Raw genomic sequence first — 19,692 nt, forward strand, 5'->3', positions numbered from 1 at the left:
GTAGCAGAATGATGTTGATACACAGTGAGAGCAGAATTACATGTTTTACTTTCACTTTGGCATTGCTGTCAAAGGGGGAGAAGAATTATGTGATTGAGGAGAAGAATTATGTGTCTGATTAGGTGAACCAGCGGCAGGTTGAAGAGAGGACAGAGCAAGGTGAATACTTGGTAATGTAAACCAGGATTCCTATTTACCAATCTCAGCAACAATCAGAGGCGTTGATATTTGTATGGCATCAATGCCAAAGGGGGAGATTGTTGGCATTTTGAGTTTGTTGGTATTTTGCATAAAGATTGCATTAATGATATGTTGTCATTGATGTCAATTGAACCGGTAATGGTATTCATGTTATTGCTGATATTGTTGTTTTTGATATTGGGTAGTAACCGGTAAGGAGAGCTTTGTGGAAGATGTTGTAAACCGGTATGTTAAGTTTGTGAGTTGAACCGGTGAACCGGTGTAAAGGGTTAAACCTTTCTATGTAATGTGATCAGTAAACCCTATCAGCTGTTAAACCCTAACCGATCAAGTTTGATGGGTTATTATCTGATAAGCGGTAATGATGGAGACACGTGTGATCATTGAATGAGGATATGTTCAAATTGCTTTGGCGATTTTGTTTTTATCTAGGGAAGGAGCAAAGTGGAGTGCATCTAATGCACAACGCGTGATGAGCTACAAAGTCCGAAGAAGCGGTGATCATTGAGCGGTTGGAATTTTCTTGAAGAATGTGAAGAGATTATCACGATTTCTAACGGTCAAGATTGTACCGACTTGTTTGTAATCTCGATGATGAGAATTAGGTTTTTGCTGTGTTACCGACCTAATTGATTTCTATTTAAGGTCGTTGAAGTTGTTTGTAAAGGTTGTTGGCAAGATTGATGAAAACCTGTTGAGTGTGTAGTTGCCTAACCAGTGAATGGATTTGCACTTTGAGTGAAGGTAGATTGAAGCATAGAAGGATCTGATCAAGCAAATGTAGTGCGACTCAGACAGATCAAGAAAACCTGTTGTTTTCTAACAATTACAGCAAAAGTTAAATCCCTTAACCGGGTAAGCTCTAACAAGCTTGGTTACTCATTAAATCCTCTAACAAGGTGGTCTATTAGCTTGGATTCTTAAATCCTCCAACGAGGTTACTCCTAACAGGGTATTGTGCTTTTAATCAAGGCATATTTGTAAATCCCTTAACCGGGTGATTCCTAACCGGAATTAGTTCTTAACCAGACTTATTGTAAAGCTTTAACAGGCTTGGCTCCTAACAGGGCAAACTTCAGAAGAGTTCAAATAGCTATGCTTGTGAGTCTCATCTCACCGTGGTTTTTACCTATTTGGGTTTTCCACGTATAAACATTTGTGTCAAGTGGTGAATGCTTTTGTGGTTGTGATCTTATTTGTTGATGTGGTTAATTTCTGATAAGACATGTTATGTGGAAGCATTGAGAGTTGAATATGCTGAGTTATGATTAAGCATTGTTGATGTTTACAAGATTGAAGTTGTTTACTGTTAAAGTTGTCATAACAGTTAAACCGGTTGATGTCAAGTATTCTTATGAATATCGATCTTGACTAAGATATGTTTACTTTGTTTGACTGAGTTTGAGTTTGGGAACTTTGTATCAGTTTTTCAATATATTGATTCACCCCCTCCCTCTCTGTATTCTACCGGATACTTATTCCTTCATCATACCATCACATCTAGGAGTCTACATTAAGCATGTGGATTTGTTTGGATGAATTCACAACAAGTCCACAAAAGCCCGCTCTAACAGGAACAAACCTGTGTCAATATGGTGGTTGTTTTCATTTTTTTTCTTTTCTATATCATTTTTTGCGTTTTACTTTGTCTATTAGTAGGATCTTTATTTGTCTTTATTCATTAATAGCATCTGATTTGTAATATTTGCATTTATCATTAATAACTAGAATTCTTTTGAGATGCCATCATTGCACTCTTGCTGACTCTTGATTGTTTGCGTGACAAAGGAGTTAGTCTCAATGTTATCACGTGGTCTTTGTTTCTTGCTTTTTCATTAACACTTTAGTAATAACAGTGAATTGAACATCCCTTGACCCTTCATTAAATTGATTCCCAGTTGCCATTAAAGAGATAGTGAGATGGAAATATTTCCTCTTGTTTTGATCCTTCATTGACAAGATTGAAGAATATATGATAGAAATTAATAAATAAATTACCAAAAATTAATATTCATATAATTAATTAATTTTTAAAATTAATAATGTATGTTCATATTAACTTATTATTGTATTATAATATTATCTAGTAACTTTAAATGTATTAAAAAAGTTTTTTTAATATTCTTGTACATTACATTTTTAGGAAATATACATATTACTTCTAATATTTCTGATTTTACTTTTTAGGCCACAAATATGCATATATTTATTATTTTTATATTTGTTTGTATATAGATGAACCCGAAACAAACTCAACCCCATTTTTTTTGACTGAATTTGTGAACTAAACCCTCAAACTCAAACTAGAACTAGTACTAGGATCGGTAACTTATTGTTAAACAAAACACTTAGAATCTCATAGTTCCTTATAGATGTGGGATCACAAGTAAGGGGATGGGGATAGGGGCACCATTCAAATAATGTGAGAAAATGTACAAGGTTCAGCTATATCCTATAAACGTATCATAGAAATTGTGGGTACGGTGTTTGTGTTTTTTACACACATGCGAACACAAAGTAAAATACCATAAGTATCTTATCCTCTTTTGAACAAAATCTTTCGGATGCTGAAGATTTGCTTAAGGATCATTCGAGAAGACTCCAAGGTTCTTGAATGTAGGGTCACTACGTGTGGATAAGCTCTGTTGGTTTGATGTGATTATGCTGAAATCACAAGGGGACTTACATTCGAATGCCTGAATGCTTGATTCGCTGGAACTTAAGTCCTAACTACTCACTGGGAGATAAAGAAATATCAAAAGCATAGGGTTTAGAGAATCTATTCTAGGACCTAGAATGTAAGAATATAGATGAACGACTAGGTGGAGTCCTACTGGGCTAGGTCTCACCATCAAACTGAACAATTCGACACCAACTCAGTGCAATCTTCTAAGGGAGTTCTGAAGATGTTCAAATCATCACCGTCAAACACTGATCACGATTCAAGTTAATGCATAAACAATGGACGCATAACAATTTGAAGTTAAGCTCATTCAATGCCAGTTGACCACGCGGGGCGCACTTACAATTAGTAAGAGGCTAGTGGTATGGACTAAAGGATTCCCCACAAATGCATCCAACCAATTCCTCCATTCAATCTAATTATCTACCATCTAATATGAAGATCCAACAAGAAACCATGCATATTGCAAAAAACAACACATTTTACCATAACTTCAATGAAAAATGAGGTTTATTTACAATTTTGGGCAACAATCTCTTGCCTTCTCCTCCTACTCTATTCTAATTACTATTCTATTTGCTATTTCTCTGCTACTAATTATTCACTATTAGCTATTCCTCAACTATTCACTATTAGCTCTTACAAATGAAGAGCCCGAGCTTTATATAGAGAGCTCATTACAATTCAATGGCTCAAATTGATTTACAATCAATGGCCAGGATTACAAGATGGAAACCCTAATTAGGGTTTATTACAACAAACTCCCTTAGCCAATGAGAAAATTGCATTCAATGTTTGTGAACCAATAGGAAATAGGGGTAGATACATCGGAGTTTGTGCCTTCAGGTATAAGCATGGTTCACTGAATTTGGACATTCTGATGTGGACCTTTTTGACTGGAGGAATAGTGACTGGGATGCCAGCTTGTCTTGCGTTTGTGCTTGGTCAAGGAATGTTGAGCAATATCTCTTGATACTCAATGTGATGATGATGAGAAGAGGACTTTGATTAACTCTTCTGAAACTATCTGCTTCTTCGATCATGTTCAATGTACCCTTGTGATGACCTTGGTTGATCCTCCTTCGTCCTTGATGTACTTGATGAATGGTGTACCCTTTCTTGACCCTCTTGTGTTTGATGAAGCTTCCTCTCGATCTCATGGTCAAATCATTCCTTCTTCTTTGGTAGCTTCTCTCGCCTTGAAGTGTTTGTAAAACCTCTTTTTGTCATCTTGTGATTTCTTCATGTGATAGAATGAGGTCCTTGAGGATTTGTGATGACCCCTACTGTGTCACCTAATGTACACTTTATTCAACACACCAATAATAATAAAAGCATATATTATGAAGGAGCAATTATTAAAATAATGTTAATAGATTAAATAATGTTAAAATATTGCAAAAAGAAATAAATCATTAAAAATTAATATATTAAATAAGGTTATTATAAATGTAATGTATTTAATATATTTAATAATGAAATGTATTTAATATATTTAATACATTAAACCATGTAATGAATTTAATATATTTAATAATGAAATGTATTGTCGAATGAATAAAGCTAAATGCAATTAAGATGCATAAGGACGGCGAATACCTCCCGGTTACACCCCCCCGGCGAGAAGTGGTGGGACGGTAGTCGCAGCTTGGGCTGCGACCACCGTCACACCCCTTCTCGCGAAGGGACCCGTGGAGGGACGCAACCCTTCCCCTCCATGGGGTATAAGGTAAGAGACCACGGCAAGGGAGTGGGGAAGGAGGAAGACGGGAGTACTGCAACGGCAACTGCGGACTTCAATCTGCAAACAGCAAACTGCGGACTACGAACTGCAAACGGCAAGCTGCGGACTGCGAACAGGTAAGAGGTGTTATTGGTCTCAGGGTATATATGTGTGTGGACGTGTGTGCCACACACACACATATACTAATGCATATTTCTGAATATATATTACTGAATATTTACTTATGTGTATGTAGCAATGAATATAGGTATGTATGCAAAATATTTATGTATATCTAGGATCAATAAAGAGAATTAAGGAATATGTAAATGTAGACGTAAATTATGGAATGAAAAATGATAATGAATCGTAGAATGTAATATGAATAATGTGGCTATATGATGGAGGCTATTGGGAGGAAATTCCCTTAGCCTAATGCGGGGGTTATGATAATCCCTGGCAGGCAGTATATACTGAGTATTTATATGCATATATGTTATGGCTTGGGTGTCAAAGGTTCACCCAAGAAGAGACGGATCTGGCCGGTCCTCTCTGGTAGACTTGGATGGTGAGATGCACCATCCAAGGCAAGGAATTGATCATATATGATGGTCTTCCTTGGTAGGCTTGGATGTAAGATGTTACATCCAAGACAGGAATCGAATTATCCATCGATTTCCTGGTATGGCTTGGAACCAAGATGGGTTCCAAGAAGGCGAACATTACAACTGCCTAAGGACAGGTCCCAGTACTGCACTCGTATCCTTTTTATTAGATAAGAATTGAGATTAGTTTTAATTAAGTAATTGAAGTTTAATTGCAATTAGATTAATTATATGTATATTTGTTGCATTCTAACAATCTGTTTTGCAGGACAGTGATCTCTAACTAGTAGGGACATTACAGGATGGCTAGCTCCATTGCTTGCAATTGTTGATCATTCGAAGTCCTTTCACCCTAGCAGCACCTTGGGTCCTCTCTCATGTATCTAAGGCGTCCTTAATGCAGATGAAGCTTGAAGAAGTCCTTCTCGTCTTTGTCCATTATTCCTCTATTCTAGTCTTCTTGATCTACAAAGAAAACAAAAGATGGTTAAGTATATATGATATATTCATCCTAACATGATATTTCTCATTTCATATCATCAATAAGAAGACACTTAAATCCATTTTGCTTGAAATTGAGAGGAAAGGGGTACACTTTAGGAGGAATTCGCTCCTGTACCCTTGGAAGGGACATGAGCGAATTTCATACTTGTGTTTAAATTCTTCAAACTTACTCATTTCTATTAGCTCAAACCATGATTGTAGGTCCTTAAGGCTTGGATGAGGTCATTCTTCCCTATGCAAAGTTCTTGGGATTAAGGATTCTACCCAAACTAGAGGTGAGATGTAGACTTTGAAAGAATTCGCTCCTGTACCTTTGGAAGGGTGAGGAGCGAATTTGGCATTTTACTCAATTTCCACTCAATTTCTCATGACCACTCACTCTTCAAGGCTTCAAACTTCATAATTGTGCTTCCGCGAGGCATAGATAAGTCATTTCAACCCTAGAAAAGAGCTTGGGAGGAAAAATTCATCTAACTTAGGTGCTGCTTATGTGGTTTACTGAAATTCGCTCCTGTACCTTTGGAAGGGTCAGGAGCGAATTTGGCTTTTTGCTCAATTGCTCCTTCATAGAACTTCATCTCTCAACTTTTTCCTCATCAAAATCAAGTCATTTGCCTTTAAAATTGCTTAGGAATGGGTTTGTTCAAGGGCTTAAGAAAGGTACAAGGTCTCTTGAAGAAGTTTGCTCCTGTACCTTTGGAAGGGTCAGGAGCGAATTTGGCTTTTGAGTCAAATTCCTCACTTCTTTTCTCATCACCTTGTCTTAGACTTGACCTTTGATCCTTTTCTTACCATACTCAAGCCAAATTGCTCTCACTATTGCTCAAAATGATATTCATTCAATGTTCTAGACGAAGTACTAGGTCTTTTCAAGAAGTTCGCTCCTGTAACTTTGGAAGGGTCAGGAGCGAATTAGGAACACGAAGCTTAGATGTCTACCAAATGCTCATTCTTTTCCTTTATCCACGTTGCTATGGTCTTAAGGCATGCTAATAAGTCACCTTTAAGGCTTACTTGCTCAAAATGTTGGATCAAAAACATGTCTTATCTTTTTCGTTTGTGTACCTTAGAGAGGTACATGACCCCCTAAGTAAATTCGCTCCTGTACCTTTGGAAGGGTCAGGAGCGAATTTGTCAAGTTTGCACAAATTCTTCATATTTCATCACTCAACTTTGTTTGAATTCACTTCAAGGGCATGTATGAATCAAGTCCCCTTCACTCAAGCCCTGAAAGCATGAATTTGGATCCAAGTAAAGGGCAAGAAGGTGCTCTTAGGGAAATTCGCTCTTGTACCTTTGGAAGGGTCAGGAGCGAATTTGGCTTTTGAGTCAAATTCCTCACTTCTTGTGATCAAAGGTTCATTCAAACGTTATGTCTAAGTTATTTCCACCTTAATCAACACTTTGGAGCATAGGTTTGATCCAAATTAGAGGCACAAAGGAGGCTTCAAGGAAATTCGCTCCTGTACCTTTGGAAGGGTCAGGAGCGAATTTGGCTTCATGGCTCAATTTCATCATCCAATCTTGTTGCAACTTACTTCAAAGGCATGGATATATCAATTTTCATTCAATCAAGGCGTAGAATCAAGGACTTTGATCCATGTTAGAAAGAAGAGAGGGTTCTAGGGAAATTCGCTCCTGTACCCTTGGAAGGGACAGGAGCGAATTTGGCTCTTAAGCTCAAATTTTTAACTTTTCTTTCAAATTTTTAAGTCCAATCTTGTTCAAATTCATCTTAAAGGGCAAGTTCAAGCTAATTTCTTTCCAATCCATGCCCTAGAGTGAGGGTTTTGTCCAAAATAAGAGCCAAGAGGGAGCCTTAGAAGAATTCGCTCCTGTACCTTTGGAAGGGTCAGGGGTGAATTTGGTGTTCTCACTCAAATTCCTCATTGTTCATGATCAAAAGTTCATTTAAATTCATCTCTAAGTCATCACTTAAGTCAACTTCACCTTGAATGAGGGTTCAAAACAAGACTTTGACTTGATTTAAGGGCAATAGAGAGGCTCCTAAGGATTTCGCTCCTATACCCTTGGAAGGGACAGGAGCGAATTTGACTTTTCCAATCCAATTCCCTTCATTTGCCTTCATCCTTCGTGAATGTACTCAATCTTTGCTTTATCTTATCAACTCAAACTCTAAAGGAGGTCCTTGACAACGCTTGCTCTCACTTCATTCAAATCTTTGACTCTCTCTGACTCGATGGCATAGGTCTCACAGGAAAAGCCACACCAAGACTTACACCAAGACCCCTGGCATGGTGCAATGACTCCTTCATTCCCTAATCAAGACTTAACCTTGACACTAGTCCTAGGCCTGACCTAGAGGAAGCTTTCAAAAGTGACCCTGACTTGGGCCACTCACCAACTTACTCAAAACACAAGGGGACCATCCTATCCTAATGAGCCTCTTGGAAACTCCTCAATGCAAGGATTAATAGCAAAGACACTACGCTAAGAAAACCAACCCTAGAAAGCAAAAAGCAGGGGTCCCCATTTGCAGTGGGGCGATGTGTGAATACCTCACAACATACGGTTATAAGGATGTGGTCCTAGTTGCAATATTAGTTTTTCCTAGTAACTATGTTAGATATTATCTTTCTTTCTTAAATTAAGAATGTGACGGAGACTAGTTTGTTGAAGCCCAAAATTGGAGTTTTAATGAATAAGCACATCAAATAACACATTTATAGATGTGGTTTGATGATGCTTCTTTTTTGCATTATGTTTTTTGTGTTTTTAAAATTAAATTTGTGCATCTGTATTTTCACATTGTGCACAGGTAATGAGAATGGAATGATTTGTTACAATAGTATGATATGTAAGTAACAATAATTTAAGACACATGGCCATGGAAATAGGTTACTATTCTCACATTGGCAACTGTGTGTGCATTTGCTGGATGGTTGCATCCAGTGGTCCAATTTCAAGCTCATGATGTATGGTATGTTCTATATCAAAATATGCTACATATTGGACTCAACACTGCTAATTTGCCCTTGTTACAATTCCATGGGATATGTCCAACATAGAGCTTAGGCATTTTAACTTGATTTTTGTTCACAAATGAATCATATTTTGTGTTTCATTATGAAGCATGAATGTAATTATGCATTTAAGATCTCTGTCTTAATTGTAAGACTTATTTTCTTTTTGTCAATCCACAAGTGCACACAAAATCCAACTATAATAAACTTTCCTATATACACACATCATGATGCAAGGGACCTTATTAAGTACTGGCCTGTTTTTTCCGTAAAGTTTCAATAAGACAGAGATCTTAATGGATCTCTTCATTGTATCAGCATCATTTGGAAAATAAGAGTGTGTTAGCATTCTAATTTGGACCTTCTGGTCAAACACAAAAGAGGACAGCATGTGAGGATAAACATCTATTCAATGCAGCAGGGGAAGCTCCCTGTAACAAAAAATAAAATGAAAGCCTGAGAACCTAAGGACACACCCTCTATCTTTTCACAATTTATACAATTTAACTCTTGGCATTTTTGAACATACATTGCAAAAAGAAACAAAGTAATTGCATATCTTTTAGTTTTTGGGCAAGAGGAGAAGGCTTATCAGAACATCTGCTCATGATGAGAGTTTTTTTATCTTTTTTTACTTAAAGAAAACAATCTATACGAGCTAATGAATGCTCATTCTTTTTGGCTAAAAGCAAAGATTAAAAAATATGAGTACAACACAAGGCTTGAATTTGATTTGAACAAAAGAAATACATTTTGATAAAAGAAATTAAGGTGTTAGGTACAAAGCCACAATCGCCAACTTTGTAAAGGTATGCAATATAAAGCTTGCAATTTCAACAAAGCAATTCTATCTGCCTAAAAATGCATACAGAAGATCTCTCATAAGACTTGAAGAGTAATTTAAGCAGCAAAATAAGCATATCAAATTCCATTGTAAATCTAAGTGCAATTGGCACTTATTTATAGGCATCTACAAAGTTTTGCCTGAGAATAATAAAAAAACTAACTAGAACTTTTATGTTATCAATAGTTTGTTTGTGCACAAAGTGAGCTTATTGGACAATGTAGTCTACAAATTCCAAACCCTAATTAGAAAAACCTCAGATTTTTGACAAGGATAACTATCAATTAAATAATCAATCTCCTAGAAAGTCGTCTAAATTTAACTGATCTAAAAAATAGTGGTCTAAAATAGATGTCCCAAAATATGATTATCTTCTCAGATAGTGATGACTAAAATTAATACAGGCTATAAATGGCTTGAGCTAAAAATAACCAATCTGACAAGTAGCTCCTGGCAGTGATTCTTGTACAAGTGTACTGCTTTGACCATGGCAAGGCCTTAGAAGAAATCCTAAAACTTTGAAGATGAATCTTGGCACCCTAAATTTGAAAAAGCCTTCTGCTGACTTTTACACCAAACCCTAACTGAAATCCGTGAGCACTTCGAAACCCTGGAATGTATGAAAATGATCAAGAAATTGCACAAATTTCTAATATGACTGCCACTGCTTTCACTAATCTTGCCACATAAACCCTTGTTTTATGTCTGCAAAATCAGCAACCAAAAGTGAAACACACTTGAATTTGCTGTAGGTGTTGGCAAAAATGCTGATCCCAAATCTGTGAAGAAAATTGAAAAAATTTCTATCAACACTTGGCAAATCTGCATGGAGGTTACTGAAAACAAGTACATAAAAATCCTTGAAAAAAGTTGAAACTCTACCACTTGAGTAGAGAGAAACATTTCCTGACAGGCACCCAATGCAATGACTGAAAATTTGTTTTTTATTGGCTGAAAACTCAACCTGGACTGCTGGAAATCCTAAGCACTTGTGTATTAAAGGGAAGTTGGATGTTGAAAGCTTTCTGTACCTTTGCCAACAGTTGAGAAATTGTTGTTAGTACTTTTGTCTTTGTTCTATAGCCTAGAATCTGCTGTAGCCCTTTTCATCTTTACATTGAGTTGCAACTTTTCAATTTTCCTCCATGTTGCATCTCTTCATACAAGCATGCACTTCCATATATGGCTGCATTTTTTGAATTCCAATTTGATGTTTTCCTATGGAAAGGTGTGCACCATTTCATAAACAGGACTTCTGCATATTTGAACTTTAATGCAGCCCTTTAGTGAGGTTCATACATCTATATTGTTTGACATTTTTCAAATTTTAACATTATGTTCGTCTTTGGAGTGGTGTGCAATGTTCTATTCGTTCTTTTTTTTGGTTTTGTAATTTACTTTTTGCACTCCAATGCATAGGCACATGCCCTTACATTGGTTTGTTAAGTTTCAAATTTGAATTTGATGCACTTCTTTGGAGTGGCACGCACCTTTCCATTGGCAAATATTTTTCACTTACCAAGTTACCACACTCTTAAAACTTGATGTACCCCTTTGGTGAGGTGCATGCCATTGCATTGGCAAACGTATGTTCAGATTTTAACTTGTGCTACCCCTTGGTCATGCACGTGCCATTGCACAATGATGCACTTTTTTTGACTTTTGGAAAGTCTTGAACTCTTTTATTGGGTGCATGCCCTTGCATTGGGGAACATTTTTTCACACCTTAGAAATGTTTTTACATTATCTCTGTCATTGGAGGTTTGATTTTTTCTTTATTAGATGCGTTGGAAAGCTCCTTCTAATGGCCCTCCCAAGACACTAACTAGAGACAGCAAAAGGACATTGATTATCATAACAAGGACTTTAGTTTACAAGCAACAAATGACAAGTTTAATAATTACAATGTGGCTTAGGACAATTTTTTTTGTATGGGTACAACAAAATGTAACTATAATCTTGTTTTGGCATCAACATCTTGAAGATTACAGCTTTGGCAGAAGAAGCTTTAACTGCTTGGTCCACATCATGTACCTTGGTTCACAACTAGTATGGTGTGGAACAATGTTGCAGCCCAAAGTTGAATTAACATTAGATGAAGGACCCACCAAATAATGGATAGAACTTTAAATGAACATAAGAATAAATTGTTTGTCGAATAGGATGAAATTAAGTGGTAAATTATTCAGGCATCTAAATTAAAGGAAATCTTTTAAGGGACATTTGTGAATTAAAAAAAAATGAATAAGTTGTTTGATATGACATACTGTTTTACTTAGTTGCTATAGTCAAGTGTTGGAAATAGATAATAAGTTTTGAGCATTTTTTTGCATTCTTTTCATGTGTCAAATTCTAGGGTTTGTTATGTTAGTGAGACTGTACTTTTGGTGAACTAAGCACAAAGGTTGCTGAGGAATATGTGTGTTTACTCAGGTAGTGATCAGAAATAAGTCAGAGTATTCAATAAAATGAAATATTTAATATTTAATCAATTTTTGTCTTTATATAAATGTAATAACCTTTCAATACTGGATTGCCTTTTCGACTTCCGATGAGGACATAAATGTAGTGGTTGTTCAGCTTCTTTGAAAGCTTATAAATAAGCTCAATTCGAATCCAATTGCAAGGAGTTGGAGAGTTATAGAGTTACAGAGTTATAGGCATACAACTCTTAGGACGAATTTGCAAAGCTATGACATGCATCTCGTCTACTGAGTTAGCCAATTTGTATCAGCTCTCATGAAGTCCACAGGCATATGCTCCTTCACAAGATTGCCTAAATTGTACAGGCTTGGGCATACAACTCTCTTTTACAGAGTTTGCCCAAATTGGATAGATTCCAAGCATACAACTCTCTTTTACAAAGTTTGCCCAAATTGGATAGATTCAAGGGCACACAACTCTCTTTCACAGAGTTTGCCAAAAATTGTATGGTTCTTACATATTTTCAATGAAACGAAATTTTATATGATTTATTATGTGTTTACAATACCACAAATTCTGCTTTGGGTATTGTCCTCTGAATTGACAAAATAATTCAGATCAGGTAGGGTAATGGTATTTAACATACAGAGTAAATGGAAATATCACGTAAGGAACATAGAATATCAGAACATAGCAATACAAAGTATAATGTAGTTTCAGAAAGATAGATCATTTTTTCCAATAGGCAATGTGTACAACCATGATCCGGTTTCTGACACACACAAAATGAGTACATAAATAGTAGCCCGGGGTTGGTTAAGATTACCAATCAACAACTACTTGTTGGGAACAAATAAACATCATTACATAACATAGACGACTAATTACTACACACTTAACACTTTGGCTAAACAATATTTATTTATGAACAACTTGGCATAATCTGCCGACTACAATGTGTATGTTGATGGTGTATGTGAATGGATTTTTAAGTGGTACTTTTGTTTTGGACATATGCAAATGAATGGTATGATTTTGTTCAAGCATTATAAAATTGTATTCTTATGATGGCAATCTAATTAAATTTTTCGAAAAAAGGGACAATTTTAAACCTATTTCTTTGAAATTAATCTAAAGCTAGAAACATACTTTTTGCTCTCAGGCTCAACAGAGTAAAGATTATAGTTACACTACCATGAAGACATCTGATTATTTGAGTCTTTTTGAGACCTGGTGAGAATCAACTTGTTGGGACTCATAAAATTTGAGTATTTTGAGAGGCCCATTTCAAAATTTTACTCTGCACTTTCAAAGGACCACCTAATGAGTCAACCTGAGTGGCCTAGTTTGAAGAAGGGTAAAATGGAGCTAGTTGATTATCAAGAGGTAAAGACTTGGAATCTTATTGTACACCTTTCATTTGGCCTATGCAGTGTTCTACAACTTTCAGATTCGAGTTTAGATCAGTTTATCAAGTACCCATTTCAAGGGGTAAGCGGAAAGTTGTTCTATGCACATATTTAGATTTTATTAAGTGGCCTACTTTGAGCGCCTATAACTTTTGACTAGTTGATCGTCATGTTGAAATTCAAAGTGCATTGAATTGTATGCCTATAAGTGTGCCTCCACGCCAAGTTTCAAGTCTTTATCAATCCATTTGCTCAGTTTGGTAAGCCCAATCCATTTGTAACTTGTGCTTTTTGAAAAGTCCCTGTTTCAACAGCTAGTCGGAGCAATACTTTGCACGTCTAAAAAATGCCCAGTTGAGTGTTATATCAGAATATTTCTTCCAGGGTACTGCTGGTATAAAAGACAAGTTATGTTTCCAGTTTGAAGCTCCTGCCAATCCGTTTGATCAGTTTTCCAAGATGATTTCTTGAGCCACTTTTTTGAGTTTTTTGCACTTTTGTTGTTGCATCTTTTTAAGTTGCCATTTTCATGAGCTCACCATTTGCACCCAGTCAGCCTTTTGGTCGAACTAAACATTCCACGGTCTTCCTTGTACTTCAAAGTATCTATGCCCCAGATTTGGGGATCTACGGAGATCATTTGATATTTTTAGTAAAGGCACTTTGTGGTCCCTGCACATTGATTTTATCAGGTTCATAGTGCTGACAGAGCCATTTGGTCATCTTCGACCATTACTATTTCTTCACCTGGGATTCGTCTTGAGAAACGGTTTTGCAGGGTGATAGTCAATATATCAGACTACTTGTCCTTCAGATGGCGGGATACAGAAAGACGTTTTAATTGGTTTTCAGAGCCAGTTCCTGAGGCCATTCCATTGTTTTGGGCACAAGTGCTTGAAAGTTGCAAGTTGAGTTTTAATGATCAGAAAACTGTGCCGATCAACTCCAAAGGTATGTTCAAGGTGCCTAAGGCATTTCAAGGGTCATTTGAATGAAAATGAAATTTTTTTTTAGTCAGGCCCACTTTGGGGCCCGACTTGGCTCATGCCCATGCATTAATTTTATGGTAAAGTGTTCTTCATGCATGCTAATGCATATTACCATCAGCTCGGTCCTCATTATGATCCTTTATGTGTGGTTACAATGGTGAAGGAAGCAAGGTACTATGATATTCTAGGAATGGAGACCGATGTTCTTGCTTATGAGATTAAGAAAAGCTTATTATATTAAGGCAAAGCAACTGCACCCAGACAACAATCCCATTGATATCATTAATGAAGCAATTCCTACTCACGATGGTGCACCAAATGTATCAGACGCTTTTACAATTAATGGCTGACCTTGTGAATGCGTGGCAACTAGTTGGGCAACAATTTTATAAATTTCCAAGCAAATGTGATTGCCAGGCGTAATACCAATGCAGAAGGTTTTTTGAAACTTTCAGCAAATTCATTTGGCGGGTGGAGTTTAGTATCCAAAACCCTTGTCAGTTTTCTCTCTGGTGTGGTGTGTAATAGGTAAAACCCATTGTCCAAAGCAAATGCAATGGCAGCTCCCTGCGTGGTGAAGGCATTTTAAAAGTCTTCAAGCAAATGCATGTGGCATGTGCAAATGCCAAAGTTCTTTTGCGTGGTGGTGAAGGGCAATAGAAACTTTCAAGCAAATGCACCGGCAGGTGTAAAACCAGTCCTCCCCCTGCGCAAAATGTGGCTAGGTAAAGAGGCGTTAAAGATTTTTTAACAAACGCAAGTGGCAATAAAGCGATGGCATTAGATTCTCAAGCAAATGAATTTTGGCAGGTGTAAAACCAGCCAAACCCCTCCTCTGCGTGGCGTTGAAAAGGATAAAACTATAAAGCAAATGCCATTGGCAGGTGTAAACCAGCCAAACCCATCCTGCGTGATTTTTGAAAGGAGGGGCTTTTAATAAACTTTCAAACTAATGCAATTCGCAGGTGTAAAACCAGTCAAAGTCCTCCTGTGTGGAATGGCGAAGGATTTTGAAACCCAAGTAAATTACATTGGCAGCAGGAAAGCCATTAAAACTTCCATGCGAATGAACAAAATAGGGGAATAGGCGCAGGCATATATCCCACATTGGCTGTGCATAGGAAATATTTGATATTTAAATGCAAAAGCACACGTATCTATAATGTCTAAAGCATAAAGGCTTTTGATAGAAAGTGGAGCTAGCTAGTGACTAGGTGGACCCCACGCGTGCACGATTCTCGAGGTGCCCAGGTTTTGCAGCAGAAGGGCGAATTAAAGATCGAGTAGGTTGAGGAAGATCCAGCGGCCGTCGTTGATTCACAATGCGAAGTTGCTCGACCGTTACCCTTCGCGAACTAGCGACATGGCACGTGCAGAAGAGGGCAGATTAAAGATCGAGCAAGTTTGAGATGATCGGACGGTGGTCGTTGTGTCGCTATGCGAAGGTGCACGAAAGTTACCCTTCACGAACCAACGACTGATGAGCTGGCAGGTCCGAGTGGCAGGTTAGCTGGCGGGTCCCGGTGAGGCAGACAAGTGGTAAGGCAGGTGAGATGGCGATGAGGTGGCGCTCCGGTAGGATTCACGGGCGAATCACAGGCTGCCACGTGGCAAGGCACAGAGGGTAAACTAGGCGAAAATCAAAGTTAAATAATATAGTTTAGACTATAGGTCAAAATCCAAAAATTTAAATGATGGGTCTGCATTCAGATTAATTCACCTAAGGGGTTATTTTTACGCAAATATAGACATATTGTATACCGTTGGAAAGCTCTCGAAATGAGGAATTTAGTTCTGCAGTTAGTTTCAACAGATCTCAGATATTTTGAGAGCAGTTTCCACGGGAAGGATGCAAGGAAAATCTTCAGTTGGAAAAATGGGACACTTGGCAATGTGTTATGCAGATTTTGATCTTTTCCCTCTTCTTTTTATTCTCAATTCTTCTCATTTGTAAGGGTTCCCAGTTGTAACCGTTGATGTTCCCATTCTCCGGTCATTATATAGATGCATTTAGCTGTAAATTTTTAGTTGCAGGTCACATATATGTAAGACATACATGCAAGTCCATTGGATTGTCTTCAGGCATTCTTCAATTTCAATAAATCCAGTCTTCAAGGGAGTTTGGGTTTATCCTCCTCAGTGAGAGTGTAATTCCTGTTCTTAGGCATCGTTTACAGAAAGGATTTAAATTCAATGAGTAGAAATTGTGAATTTGAATTTCTGTTTGTATATGTATGATCCTTTGATTGAGTTTAGAATGTATTAATGTTGGGCATTAATACATGGAGATCTTTTCAATGAGTTTGATGTGCAGATTGGATTTCATTTATGGTTATTTGTATTGACTCTATGCCCAGATTGAGGCACCGATCTGTTACAGTCAGAGGTTATTTGCAGCATTTAAAAAAATCAAATCATAGTATCTTTTCTTTCTGTTTTGTGGTAATGTCCCACCTATCTCAAGCTCCAGTGTAGTTGAGAGTCAATGTGAATGTAGCTAGTTTGCAATACTTTCCTTATTGTTGAGCTATGTCTGAGATTTCTGCTTTAATGGTGATGTTGTGTGTGAGTTTTAGACTGTATTTAAAGTGCATCATAGGTAAACCCGCCTAGGCCTTATAGAGCCTGAAGAGAAGAAGGATTAATATCCTTGTTAAGTTGGTCCAGTTTGTCTTTTGAAATCATAGTTTAGGTTAGCTACCTTTCAAAATTGGGTTGCAGACTACACTGGTTGCTGATTTTGTTGTTCAGCATAAAAAGGCACCAACACAACCCTCTTTTCCTCATTATTCTGGCTTATCATTAGAGAGGCTAAGAGTTTGTACTCATGGAAAAAGCAACCAATAATTTGATAGCAGTCTGATATTTTTTTGTTTTTGATAGGTATATCTCTTGACCTTCATCCATTGTCTTGTAAAAATGGATGGAGATAGCAACCCTCTTGACTCATTTTTTGGCCTAGAAGTTGCTTTTGAGAATTATCCATCTTGTCCAATTTCCTGAAACTTACATGATATTGTCCTTATTTAGAATTATCACAGGCACTATAACATAGGGAGCATGCCCAGCTGCTAGTTCCCAACCTTTTGGATGCATGGTATTTCTCATTTTGGTGATTACTTGTTTCAAATATCTGGATTCTACAAATTGGCTCTATTTATGGGGCAACAAATAATTTAATAACTATAATACAATTAACAAATTCCCACCTTTTGTTTTCCTTGGATAAATAGTTGTAGGGAGTTATGTGAAACAAAACCCATGATACTTTTGGACTGAAAATATGTTTGCTGGCATGCTTAGTCTACTTTCCTCACTTAGTGATATGCTTATGTGCTCTACACATGATATTCTTCAAATGAACAAAATGATATTGTTTTTTTTTTCCCCGTAAAGTAGAGATATAAGTACATGATTTAGAAATATGAATAGAGTTATTCTCACTTTTAATCGAGAGGCTCGACAATGTGGCAATGATGACATTACTTTGATAGCTTCTTGTTTAAGTGAAGTTTGCCCAAAGGATTAAAAGGGTACCTATGGTCCATTCGTTTTGAGGTAAAATAATTAAATAGAATGTATCAAGTTGAAAGGGGAACTTGGGAGATGAAAAAGTACGAAAGGAAAAACATAACAAACAATTTATACACATGCTTTGTTGAACTGAAATATATGGCTGCATATTTGGTTGCATTTATTTTCATATGATTTTTGTTGTATTTTAACTTTTTAACTATTGTCTACTGCATATCTCTTTTATTGCAGGAGTAGGCAAAGAGCGAGCAGGGCTAGGGGCTATTTTATTTCTCTTGGCTTTTCTCTATGCATTTTGGCGCATGGGCATTCACTTTCCCATGCCTTCTCCAGACAAAGGTTTAATTTTTCTAAATTTCATAGAGCACTGCAGAAGTAACAAGGTCTATTTTATTTACTAATATAATTGACATTTGGATTTTGTTTTGTGAGTGTGCTTAAATTAATAGTTTTATTATTAAGAGAAACTAGAATTATATAAAATGAACAGTTCCAAAAAAATCATGTTCAAACAATTTACCAGCAGTAGCCAATTTGTTTGTTAGAAATTATGTTTTACAATTTAATGTTGAGAACATATAAAACCATGCATAGGAATCTGGTGGGGACTTACAGGGTATTAAATGCCTATTCACGACCTACCAGTGGTATTCTCAAGTCCACAAGTAGTTTTTGAAAAATTTACAAGTCTACTAGGCTTTTAGGTGATCCTCATCCATTCTAGGGACTTGTAACAATTCAACTTTTAATTCAATTATCTGACTCTGATGTTTATATGCCAAAATTGATTACTATTAACCAGAATTAATGGGAAAACAATTTCTGAGTTAGGAACACTGCATTTATTAGTGTTTAGCCTCTATTTGGATTATCTCATAGCTGAAAGTTATCTAAATGTCATTCAAACATTTGATCAAGAATGGTTCTACTAAATTTTATCCATTCAATGGAAAATGCTTCAATTTAGATCTATCATTATTTGGCATACTGATGCCTAAAAATGCTGAAACATAAAATCACATGCATTATATTTTTAGAAAGACACAAAATCACGTGCATTATATTTGTAGAAAGCGTTCTATATGACAAATAAAATACATCAAAAACACAATCTTACCAAGGTGCAATTTTATGTTTGCATCAACAAAAAAGTCAAAATTAACCTCAAACCAGTAACACAAAGCATTTTCCCCACAACTTTACACTCTAGCTGAAGCTAAATTAATTGCTAAACATAAAGGGAAATGTGTGAAGTATGCACTTTTTGACTCTTCAAAATTTTATATCAATCTATATATTGTATATTTTGCATTGTTCTGACCTTGTTTTACTATATTCTAATATTAGAACTACGAGAGAGACTTGTGACTCCAAGTTACTTACAGTCAAGTGAGTGAAATTTAAATTTTGACTAAGGAAGACATTTAATGCCTATCAAGATTGATGTGGGATGGATTGATCTTTGATCCAATGCAATCCTTATTCTAAGAATTTATCAAGAACTTATTTCTTTTCTAAATGTGCATTGATGATTAAACTTTTCCAACATAGTAGGGCATGCAATGAACCTAACTAATAGTCAGTGGTCATCAATGGTTGCCGTATAAGGACATTTCCTTATCAGGTCATTGATGCCATATGGTCGAAGTATATGGACAATTCTATATTGTGTCATATATGTTTGTGTGTGTGTGTGTGTGTGTTGGGGGGGGCGGGGGAGGAAGGGAGCGTGAAGATGGGTAAAAGACAGAGGAGTGGGTAAGCCATCCTGCCTGATAAACCTTAGGCTATT

At 36.7% G+C, this 19,692-nt stretch overlaps 1 protein-coding gene across 2 annotated transcripts in view; it reads left to right on the forward strand.

The window, feature by feature from the left end:
- Positions 1 to 19,692, forward strand: part of LOC131050211 (GPCR-type G protein COLD1) — a 309,921-nt gene that overhangs the window by 89,580 nt on the left and 200,649 nt on the right. For both annotated transcript variants that reach the window (XM_057984488.2, XM_057984420.2), the window contains exon 3: positions 18,132 to 18,239. In XM_057984488.2, the coding sequence (XP_057840471.2) occupies positions 18,132 to 18,239 (108 nt within the window). The remainder of the gene's footprint in view (positions 1 to 18,131; positions 18,240 to 19,692) is intronic.

This window comes from Cryptomeria japonica, chromosome 2, assembly GCF_030272615.1.
Source record: "Cryptomeria japonica chromosome 2, Sugi_1.0, whole genome shotgun sequence".
Lineage (NCBI taxonomy): Eukaryota > Viridiplantae > Streptophyta > Pinopsida > Cupressales > Cupressaceae > Cryptomeria > Cryptomeria japonica.